This window comes from Cyprinodon variegatus, unplaced genomic scaffold (genome assembly GCF_000732505.1).
Source record: "Cyprinodon variegatus isolate N-32 unplaced genomic scaffold, C_variegatus-1.0 Scaffold47, whole genome shotgun sequence".
Lineage (NCBI taxonomy): Eukaryota > Metazoa > Chordata > Actinopteri > Cyprinodontiformes > Cyprinodontidae > Cyprinodon > Cyprinodon variegatus.
The window spans coordinates 1,597,000-1,608,775 of record NW_015150500.1 but is presented as its reverse complement, the minus strand read 5'-3'; the positions used below and the strand labels follow the sequence as shown (position 1 = coordinate 1,608,775).

General features: G+C 36.5%; 2 protein-coding genes across 2 annotated transcripts in view; one reads left to right on the top strand and one right to left on the bottom strand.

Annotated features, from left to right (window-relative positions):
• The first annotated feature begins 37 nt into the window (after nt 1-37).
• LOC107082151 (myosin light polypeptide 6-like) lies at nt 38-3,916 on the top strand. Its single transcript, XM_015370675.1, has 6 exons — nt 38-155; nt 319-346; nt 1,863-2,006; nt 2,244-2,417; nt 2,534-2,611; nt 3,547-3,916. Exons 1-6 carry the CDS (start codon nt 153-155, stop codon nt 3,573-3,575), a joined length of 456 nt encoding a protein of 151 aa, XP_015226161.1. The 5' UTR covers nt 38-152; the 3' UTR covers nt 3,576-3,916.
• A 2,821-nt stretch (nt 3,917-6,737) lies between these two features.
• LOC107082121 (SWI/SNF complex subunit SMARCC2-like) overlaps nt 6,738-11,776 on the bottom strand; it is a 17,834-nt gene continuing 12,795 nt past the window's right edge. Inside the window, 7 exon segments of the mRNA XM_015370633.1 lie at nt 6,738-7,665; nt 9,954-10,317; nt 10,430-10,564; nt 10,646-10,809; nt 10,889-11,009; nt 11,096-11,157; nt 11,233-11,394. Of these exon segments, the coding sequence (XP_015226119.1) occupies nt 7,601-7,665; nt 9,954-10,317; nt 10,430-10,564; nt 10,646-10,809; nt 10,889-11,009; nt 11,096-11,157; nt 11,233-11,394 (1,073 nt within the window). The 3' untranslated portion in view covers nt 6,738-7,600.

Here is an 11,776-nt window from a genome sequence, read left to right as displayed (position 1 = left end):
GGTTGTGATTGGCTCATTCGGTTTAAGCTTTATGACGTCGTGAAGGGCGTACCTACCAAACTGGTTAGCTAGCCGCCGCTGCTGTCCGTTTATCTCGGTGCAGACTGACGCTATCGACTAGCAGAGTATCACATAAACACAAAAAATAAGACATGGTGAGTAAAGTTACCATTTTAGACTCCTATGTTAAACGTATAATCGTGGTAATTTGCGGTTTAAGGTTGTAACATATGGAAGTAATGTAAAGGTTAGCTAATGGTAGCCTGCCTTTAACGATTTATCTTGTGTTGTCTTGTCTCTTAAATCGGCCTCAACCAGTCTGACTTCACAGAAGACCAGATCATGGGTGAGTTCCTGTGTATAAATAGCTTGTTTTTTTTATTGGTTATATAAAATACTAGTTGTATAATGAAGCGTAGCAATGCAGATTTGAAATAGGATTATAAATCTTGACCCTGTAGCTCGACTGTTGCCCTACAAACTGCTGGAACCTTGAAGGTAAATGTTCAACGGAGTCTTTTCCTCAACCTATAGATTTATATATTATATATATATATATATATATATCTATAGATGTTTTAGGGTTTGTCACTCTCATACTAACTGTTTGCTGAACAAATGTGTGAGATATTTTAATTTGTTGGCATGGGTGTGGACGAATTTTTTTGTCTTAAGAGTTGCAGTGTGTCTGCATCATGTTTTTAAACAGACATGTCGTCACTGGTGAAGTCACAATCAGAGAAAGGCATTTAATACCCATGTTAAAGCTGCTTGTTCAAAAATTAACTTGATGGTGGATAAATAATAATGGACTGAAGTTATACAAGCCCTTATAATAGTTTCTTCTTTTGTTAATTTGGTTAATGCAACAAAAAAAAAAAGGAATCAAACAAATAATCTCAATATAATGTGTTGTTAAAAGTATTGTCCTTTAGTTGACTTGAAATAGTCAAAAGGGAATTTATTACTATATAATATGCTATTTTTACTACTTACAGTATAAATTGAGAACAACCAACTTTAAAAACACATACATTTTTGCATTTATTTTCATTGAAAGGAATGTTTCTCTTCTGGCTAAGAGAAGGGGCGTGGCACCTGGACGGGTCACTAGTTTGTTACAGTAAAGAAAACAAGCTGCACGCACTTCTTATTTACATACAGAGGTATACATTACTGTGTCAGTTTGGATCCCCCAAAATCTTCCATGGTTACAGGATTGGTTGAAAACAGAATTTATATTTTTGTTTTCAAGCCATTTGATAGAATGCCTAGTAAATATAGACATTTCCAGGCTCTAGACTCCGCAGCTACATAACTTATGAAGCTTGTCGCTATGTAAACTTGCAGAACCACCATTAAAGGCCTGCTTTTTTTTTTTTATAGTAGAACTGCTCTGAGTTGAACCAGTGGAGAAAATACTTTGTAAATGCGTTGGGTTATTATTGGTTAAACAAAACCTGTACATCTCCCTGAAGATCAAAGAGGATTCATTAAGTTCTTTAAAAACATTGAAGAGAAATTCCTTCTATAAAAATTGCAAATTGCCTTTAGTTCTTTTAAGTACATATCCTTTGTGTAGTTGTGTGGAGCTTATTTGCTTTTTAGCCCTGATATGAAGCAATAGATATGAGCTATCTATCAAGCAGTGTCTGTGCTGCTCCTTCCTTGCATATGCACTAACTGGATGTGCTAACAACTTTAGGCAAATTGTGAACAGAAGATGCTTGTTCCATGTATAGCTAAGGCCTTTGAAATGCATTTGAATGTTATGATTTAATCTAATTCTGTCTAGATGGTTTTAACGTAATCATTACCTTAGCACAGTCTTGGACACACAACACTTCTTTTTCACTTTTAAGAATTTAAGGAGGCCTTCCTGCTGTTTGACCGGACGGGGGAAGGGAAAATATCCTACAGCCAGTGCGGAGATGTGATGCGAGCCCTGGGACAGAACCCAATTAATGCAGAGGTCCTGAAAGTTCTCGGGAACCCCAAAATGGAAGGCAAGCTTCTAATGTCACCACTTTTACAAAGAAAAGAGTCAGCGTTTTAGATTGTTAGTGGTTATTGACTGGTACACCCTCAGATTGTTGGTAAATGTGGATACATTTTTCTATCTTGTTTACTTTTTCTGGGGAATTGTGGAAGTTTTTAATTTTACCAGATGATGTGTGAAAAAAGGAGTTTCTGTCATAAAAAAAAAAAATCCCCTTCTTTGTTTTTTTGTTTACCTTCTAAAGAGATGAACAACAGGATGCTGGATTTTGAACAGTTCCTGCCAATGTTTCACGCCATCGCCAAGAATAAGGACCAGGGCTCTTTTGAAGATATCGTTGAAGGTCTGCGTGTCTTTGACAAGGAGGGAAACGGCACAGTGATGGGGGCAGAGCTGCGTCACGTCCTCACCACTTTAGGTAATGCGTCAACCATTAAGGCTTGATATTTACTTTTAAAGCTTGTATATCTGTGTCCAGGTCCGCATGATTTTTTCTTTTTGTCTCTCAATTTCAATTTTGTTTTGGTGTTTCAGGTGAAAAAATGTCGGAAGAAGAAGTGGAGACACTTTTAGCAGGGCATGAAGATCCCAATGGCTGCATTAATTATGAAGGTAAAACGCCGAAAAGCAAGAGATGGAGAAGAGAATGCATAAAGCTAATCTGTCACATAAATACACACACTTCATTTTCTGTTTAGCATCTGCTAAAGCAAAAATTTTATTAAGGTTTCCATTTTTATCTATAAGAAAAATAACAGTATATACTTAAACAATGACTCAGTATACACATAACTTCAAATGTGCATATCTTGATGTATGCACACATGCATGAATATCTAAGTATATCCACAGAAACAACATTGTACCTGCATTATACCTACAGAACACAAATGTGCTTTTTCACACATAAAGCTTATTTCACATAAATTAGCTGTTGAATTAATGACATTGTATCTCTTTTATATTCATACACGTTATTTATATTGTATTGAATTGTGAAATACTTTTACTTTGTGTAATTTCTAAGCCATTCCACAAAATCCCTCCACACACTGATATGCACAGTTTTTCTAAGTATTGTAAACAAGCGGTTGCTTTAAATTACAATTTCCTGTCAGATTAAACCATTTCTCTTCCTTTTGAAAAATAGAGTTTCAACTGTGTAGTTTTAAATGGTACCAAATCCATTTTTGAGGTGTAATTTGAACCTTTGAAAGATAACGATTTCTATATTTATGATACAAAACGTCATTTGCCATTGATATTAATTGTATTTTTTCCCAGTGTGCAAATTTTTTTTTATAGACCTTTTGGAAGTGTTACCCTTATACTTCAATACAATGATCTAAAAAGACAGTAACATTACAGTAAAGAGTAAGCACAGCATTGGTTTTCAGGATATGCCTCGTTTCTCTCAGTATCCCTTTGTAAAAAGATGGCTAAACCACATCGTTTGATAATGAGTTTCAACAAGAGCTTTTTTCTCCAAAATTACACCTAGAAACTGTACTAATAAGTTGTTTCTTTTTTATCTTTTCACTTTGTAGAACTTGTGAGGGTGGTGATGAGCGGTTGAAGACTTCAAACACTTCCATCTTTATTTTATCTCTGAATATTTTCTGAACTGTTGGTCTTGTCATGACCCTCCATCCATGTCATCCTACCTCCTACAATGTTGTTTTTTGTCACTGTTGGAACTTTTTCTTAACGTGCCTTTTCTGTCTGATGTAAAACATCTTTTCATCTCATCTCCCTGACTGTCGTTGATGTTTGCAGGCACAATCAGTGGTAGAGCTCCCCTTATAGGGTTACCTTCATCATCTCCCCCAGTCGGCCTCCGTCTAGCTGTCTTTTCTTCTGGATTAATATGATAATGTGAAATGTTACATTACGAAATATTGAATAAAGCGGTTCACAAAACAGTTCCTGTGGTCAATTTCTGGGTTTTCCTGGATAGGTGTAAAAATAAAAAATGTAGTGAAAGTTCCGTTGCCTTCTAATATAAGCCATAGTATATTGTTGGTTGCCATAACCTGGCCGACATACAGACATGTCTACAGAATAAATAAAGTTGCTATTGTGGGAACACCAACAAATCGGACCGTATGAATTAAGAGTCAGATAATACACATGTAAAAGACTTAATAGTGGATGTCAAAAATGCATCTAGTTTAAATTAGTACCTGCTCAGGATGAGAGGTTGTTTCTTGTAACTTGAACAACTTGCACTTAACAAGACTTTTAACAATTAGCATCAAATGATCCAATTAATTTGTTAATATATGTTACAGTTTGGATTTGGTTGTGGTCTATGCAAACTCACCGTAATCTGGATATTTTATTTAACTGGAACCTAGCTAAATTGAGGCAAATTGGGACTAAATACACTGATTTATTGTGTAATTTTTTTTTTTTTTAAAGTTTGGAAGTAGAAGTCAAGGCCTCCAAATCTCTGGTCCATTTCTGGGTGTAATTACCACATGCAACAAAAGCTCAACACTCTTTGGTCATCTCAAAGATTATAATATTTTGAGAAATATTTGTACCAACCGAAAGGGAAACAAGCAAAGGGAAGAGCTTGTCAGATGGCTGGATAAAGTTGATAGAGAATTACAATTCAGGGTGAAACATGGGTTGACTGGTCACTCAGCAATTAAAACATTAATTACTCCAAATGTATTTTAAAAAGCCTGATTACAATTTGGGAATTTGTTTAGAAAATAGATCTTAACTGTGAGAGATGACATGTGGTCTGCCTAAAAAAAAGTAGTGTTTGCCCATATTCATCACCATAACATCTGGAGGAAAAAGTAGTAAGGTTTACATAGCATTTGATTATATGAGGATATTTTGCTACAAGACGAATCGATGTACTTCACAGAATAAAGGAACAACAGCTTCTGAATACATTCTTCAGGATGTTAAGTCTGTTTTGGACTTGACACAGCTAGACAAGTCAGGAAAAATGGACCACAATTCCAGCAAACCATTCAGACTAAGAACCTTAAAGCATATACAAAACATTTGACCCAAGCTATACAGTTTAAATGACAAATCTTCCAAATATATTGTCATTGGTTGTAGAAACATGTATTTAAACCTTTAGACAAAAAAAGTAAAATATAAATATATAATCAATAAGCAAATACAAATAAATTAGGTAATTCTACAGGAACCTGTAGTGTCAACTCTATGATAGACTGCTGCATTAAAGGTGTAAAAAGAATCATCATCATAGATCCTTATTAATTAAGAACACCTAAAGCAATGAACCATCACTGCTTTGATTAGACTCAATGGGATTTATAATCATTCTATTTTTGAACAGCTTCTTTTATTTCTGTAAATAAATTGCAGTTTTTTCTAGTATAGCCACAAATAAATTTAAAAACATCTTAAAATCACCACATTCAGTTACACTTTTGTACCTTTGATTAAAATATCTTTAACAAATAGTTTTGCATTACATTTTTTTCTTGTGTCATTAATATGCCCTTACTGCAGTAACCTATTACTTTTGTTTATCTGCATGCTTCCACTTTGCTTCCGCACTAAAGTCTACTTCTAACCAAACAACTTACAGAACAGCTAAAGAGTAATCTGAATTATTTGTTCCTCTACATACTCAGTGTGAATATTAGCCATTTTCTTTACAGTATTTAAATTGGGTATGAATTCGACCTGCCCGTCTTTCAGTTACAGTACCTTTAGGTGCTTCTAGTTGCGAACTGTGGCAGTAATAAAATTAATTGAATCTATAATTGTTTCATACATTGTCTTTAAATGTGTGATTAAAGTGTTTTAATAAAAAAAACACACAACAAGTAACTCCTCTTCACATCTTTATTTTTTCCACAAAGATTTCATATTTCAACCGCGTCTGATGTTTATTAATAAACTTTCGGCACTAATGTGATGATTTACAGAGGGAAAAAAATCATGTCTACTGTATAATACCACACTTTCTACCTTGAGCCAAGTGAAAAAACATACAGAAACTGAGCAGACATTTATTTCATATCACAAAATTCACACAATGTAATAACACAGATAAAAGATGTCCATTTATGCTCACGGCTGAGGTGAGGACTGCAATACTGGCTAGTTGGACATTAACTGTAAAATTTCACCATCTGACTGGAATATTTAATAACACTGAAGTGACGCGTTGTGTGTGTGTGTGTAACAAAATCCTTTTGTTTTCCAGACTTGGTGATCACACAACTGATGGCACTTAATAAAAAAACTGAAAGATAATGTTGTTTACAAGTCTTAATGGCAGGGGGCACACATGGTCACAGTCACGTCTCAGACAGATCTGGCAAAAACAGTCCAGACGGCACACATAGATGGCTAGGGTAGATACAGGCTACAAAGATAATAATATACAGTTACAATGTTGACATATCAAGGATAAAGATGAAAAAAAAAATCATGTAAAAAAACTGTTAGGATATAAAGTGAAAACAATGAAAAGATTGGGTTTTAAGGTGTTCCCTTGTTTTTGACAGAATTGGAGTTTCTTCCAATTTTCTACATACAAAAAATAAACAAAAGTTGCCAAAAAAAACAAACAAAAAAAAGCTTCCCAAGCAATCATACTAAAAGAAAACATTCTGGTTTACATAACAGCATCTAATACTGTTTCGTAAGGTGTTGCTGTCAGCAAAGACTCTTCTGAGCATAACTACATTTAGAACTGGAGGCTTACAGTTCATCCAAACGGAGGTTTTTTTTCTTTAAATGCTGCTGGCATTATAGGGGAAAAATTAGATTAAAAAAAAGGGAAGTCTTTTTAGGACTTCAGTCTTTAGGTTTCCACAGCATCATAGTTTGACACAAAAAGGTGAGCTTGTAACAGAAAATCCAGTTTACAGTACGTTCTTAACTGCATGCCACCTTAGATTAGCTAATTTAGCATTTAAAATGTCTTCCTTCATTACAGGAAATGGGTCATGTAACCTTCAGGTTCAACCCTGTAGACGCAACTTGTCCATGTAACATAAACACAAGCAGATTTGAAGAAGTTTAAAAAAACAACAAAAAAATATATATAAGTGCTAGAGTTCAATACGACAGATGTTTTTAAGTCTTTGAGCAAGACTTTCAATGAAAAAAGTGCTTTTCCTTACAAACATGTATGTTTGAAAACGTACCTAGATCACACGGAGGCTGGGCCACTGTAGAGATGATGAACTATGAGACTTACACAGCTATCACAATCTACTGGAGGAACATAAACGCAACAATGTTCAAAACAAAGCCAACACATGAAGCTCTTGTTGTTCTCTGCGCTGACATGCTGGCAAAACTGTCTGTTTTACAGATGTTCACCATGAACTTGACTTGATGCTGTTCATTTAAAAAAACAAATAGTTTTCCTTAGGAGTCATTTGTATTCTAAAATTACCTGTTTGGAAACAAAGAGGTGGATTCATTTACATTATGATCTTCAAGTCAATTGCCTTGTAGAAAAACAAAAACGAATCATGTAAAATGTCTTCTCATCCATCAATTGATGATGTCTTCATTTCAGATGATACAAGCAGGGTTTGAAATGGTCAGTCATTTTGATTCTCAGGCTATTTATTTCTGTTTTTCTCACTGTGACGCAGGAACAGGAGCTGACGGGTGGAGTGACTCACCTTGGTGAGGAGCGCTGGGCTCTGTGGGGTAAAACAAGAGGAAAAACACTTAACAGCTGTGCAAACCTTGTGGTCTGTATTCTGTGATTGTTGCCGCCAGGCATCTAATGTGGAGAGGATTATGTTACTGCTGGATCTTCAAAACATTTTTCCATTTGAGATAATTCACTCAGCCACAGCTAGCTAAAGAAAAGGCTTTCAGTAAGTAAAATGTCAAGCAGCAGCTAACAGGAGAAGAGAAAGGAATAAGCTGCAGGGGTGAATAATAAAAATGATGACACATCAAGGTGGGTGTTGGAAATTCTGATCACCTATTTTTTGCACTGAAAAAGCTTCATCTAAAAAATTACAAAACCAGCCAACAGCAAAGATGAAGGGCTATTTAAACAGATGTAAACTCAAGAGAAAAGTCTGAAATATTTTGGTATCATTGGTTCCTTTGAAACAACATCAAAAACTCTCATTAAGAATTGCTCAAAAAGGCACTCAAAGATCAAATAGTGAATCGTTATCAAATTATGATGAACACTTAATTAGTAGTGTTGTGCGATTGCTTAATTTTATCTACTAACTTTTTTTAAACAAGAGTTTAATTTAAGGAGAATCCACTCCTTTGGCTTCTATAGCTCAGGATGACATCAGTTCATCACCATTTGTTCTTAATACAGATAAATTAGTCAAAGGTTTAAAACAACAAGCTGCAAACATTTAGTGTGTTTTTATTTTCATTGTTTGATGTGAAACAGGATTACTTTCTAAGCAGGATTCACAGCTTGAATTTCACTGTTCTTTTAATTAAGGTCTTCTCTGAGACAGGATGACTGATAGCCAAGCTAGTTTTAAAAGATAAAATTAACCAATAGTCATTTTTAGTGTGAAACAAGTGAGTAAAAAAACCTGATTGATTAAAATGGATTTGGGAAGGGGGGAAAAAATCAGAAATTAGTCTTTTAAGCCATATTAGCTCGGCCCTATCTTTAAGGGAGTTTTTTTGGACGGTGTAATCAGTAGACAGTGCAAGAATAATTATTCTGATACAATCCATAGATAGAGAAACTGAGAATGTTAAAAAGGTACTATTCTTAAAAGACAGACTTTAGAAGCTTTTAAGTTGAGCTACCTAAATTAGCTTATTCTAACTTTAGGAATAATGTACATTTTACACTCTATAATAATCTACACTCTACTTATGCATCTGTGTATGTCTGCTGTTGGGTGTAAAAAACAGAGCTTCCCAAAGACAAAATGCAACCTCTATTTGGACACCTGTAATCACAATAGCCTACATATTTAAAGCAAAATCTGTCCCTTCTGGTAGAAACGTGTAGAAATACCTCTTAAATTGCTCTAATTAAATTTTTTACAAAAGCAGTTTCAAAAAATGTGAGCACATTTGTTTAAAGGTGAATAATACCATGTTAAGGACTACTTTTTTCTCAAACAGTTTCAGATGGAGCAAGATAAGAAGAATTCTAGGGTGTTTGTGAATGCCCAAATACCAAGAGAATTCAGCTTGCAGGAACGGTTAGAAAGGTTCACTACTAACAGAAAGCTGTAGCAAGAAGTGACATCACAGGATCTCAGATAACTATTAGATCCTGACAGGTTGTTTGTGAAAATCCTTTTTAAATGTAAAGTTTGCTTAACTCTCCTGACTTGAGGTGAGATTGTGTGCTTTGGTCAGAGGAGACTAAAACTGAACAATTACCTGATGTTTATTTATAGTGAAACAAAAGATGGGTCCGTAGAAAAGAACATTTCTACTCCTATGTATGGTGAAGGGAGGTTGGTGCTGTGGGCTTCTTTCTCTTCTTTGTTTTAATTTTTCCAAAATATCTGTCATACAATTCTCAGTCTGATGGTTCTATATCCCTTAGAAAAGCAGAGGGGGGGAGCTGAAGAGAAGAATGCATAAGAAAGGACCCAGGACTTTGGTAGGTAATGAGAAATTCATTTGTAAAACTGATATAAAGGCCTTGCACTCTTTTTTTCTTAAAAAAAAAAAATACACCGCTGTTATCAATTTGGGTTTTTTCTTGTTTGAATCTCTCTAAACTATTTCAGTCCTATACTTTTCAATGTGAGATTATTTCAGTGCCATAAAAGACCAATAACTGTTACTTTTCACACATCCCTATTAGGTATGCTGCAAATTGTAGTCAACATACTAGAATATCACAGCCATAATAAGACTACAAAGGTTTGAAGTTTGCCGTTATTAAACACCTAGTTAAATAAACGATGTATTATGTCCTGCTGATGTGGTTTCCTGTTCTCATAAAGTGTTACTAAATGTGCTTTAAACTCACCGTGGTGTACGGGTGTAGTGCTGGAGTTGGAGTGAGGGGTTGGACCCTGGCCAGGCGGGCAGGGAGATGGTGTGTGAGTGGCTGCAGAGGGTTGAGACTCAGGAGGCGGAGCGGAAGAAGCTGGTGGTGCAGGACTAGGAGCTGCCTGTGGAGCTGGTGTGCTGGGAGCAGGCTGGCTGGCACTCGGGCCTTGGGGTGGCGGGGCTGAGGTTGCCTGGTTGGAGTGAGGGCCTCCAGGCTGGCTGTGCTGCTGGTGCTGAATCTGCTGAAAGTGCTGCTGGCGAGCCCTCATCTCAGCGTATTTCAGCTGCTCCATGTGGAAGGACTGACGGTCAGCCAGCAGCTGCTGCCGCTGGTATTCCAGCTGAAAACACAAATATCCTGGATTATTTGATGAAACAATATTCGCATTACAATTAGATGACAGGTTTGCCTGCAGTTTTATTTGACTACATATCCCAGGTTCCTTCACTCACAGCCTCCCTTTCTCTGTCCATGATGGTTTCCAGTTCCTCAAAGTGTCGCAGTTTAATCTCAAGCTTCTTCATCTGGGTCTCCACCAGCAGAGCCACCAAAGATTTGATTTTCCTCTCTTCTACTGCAGCTAGATGCTGTAAACACAGTGAAGAGAATCTCTGCATTTACAGGACATAAACAATAACAAAGAAGATAAGTGATATATTAAGCTTTACCTTGGCTTTGACAGCAGCAGCTGCTAAAGCGGAGGCAGCAGCAGTTGCCAGGTTTCCCTCTCCCACATCACGCTCTACCTTAGCCTTCCTTTCTCCTTCAATCTCCCCTTCCCTTTGTCCCTCCTCTGTTCCCTCTTTAGCATCCTTCTCCTTATCACCATCACCTGAGAGAAGAAAATATAAAGTTTGAGCATTGAGCAGGGCTTTAACAACTTGACATCTTACAGATAAAGTCTTGCCTACCCATTTCAGGCTCTGTTTTATCTGCCTCCCTCTCGCCTTCAGCTTCTCTTCCTCTTTCTTCTTCTTTCTTTCCATTCTCCACCTGCTTCTCCTCCTCTTCTACTGCTCCATCTTTGCTCTCCTATGTATAAAAAAGTGACAGTAAAGGTCACCAAAAGATGAGGAAAAATACATTTATATTGTATTTGTAGTGAATAAGCATTTTACCTTGGCATCTCTTTTTTCCTCACTCGATTGGGTGTCACTCTTACTTTCATCGCTGCTTTCATCTGAAGAGAAGTCAGAAATGTTGCTTTATCCTTTCTGTCATAACTCTCTCTTACTCATGTTGTGTTTTATCCTACCAGGCCGTTCTCCCTCCTCTAGGCCAGTGCCTGCAATGCCGCTTCCCTCCAGGCCGTACAGGGGATCCTGTCGACCACTGACTCTTGCTGCCTCTTCAACTCGGCGAACGTGAGCCTCAACAAGCGCTGCAGGGACCTCCTCTTTCATACGGGAAAATTCCTCTAAAAAAAAGGAAACACATTGCTATCATGACTTTTGGTTTTTAATTTTCTAGGGGTTATTAGTACTTACAGATGCATGAACCAGGAATATGCACAATTGAAGGTACACTATTGCTGAATGTTGCTGAATATACACTATTGCAGGATTATGATGAATGTTCACTGTTGCTGAATGTTCACTGTTGCTGAATGTACACTGTTGCTGAATGTACACTGTTGCTGAATGTACACTGTTGCTGAATGTTGCTGAATGTTCACTATTGCTGAATTTCACTGAATAATCACTGTTGCTGAATGTTATTGAATGTTCACTGTTGCTGAATGTACACTGTTGCTGAATGTACACTGTTGCTGAATGTTGCTGAATGTTCACTATTGCTGA

Bases quoted from the DNA above. Each gene is read 5' to 3' on its own strand.
- LOC107082151 (XM_015370675.1), top strand. The intron at 347-1,862 runs GTGAGTTCCTGT...TTCACTTTTAAG, and splicing joins CACAGAAGACCAGATCATGG to AATTTAAGGAGGCCTTCCTG. The intron at 2,612-3,546 runs GTAAAACGCCGA...TTCACTTTGTAG, and splicing joins TGGCTGCATTAATTATGAAG to AACTTGTGAGGGTGGTGATG.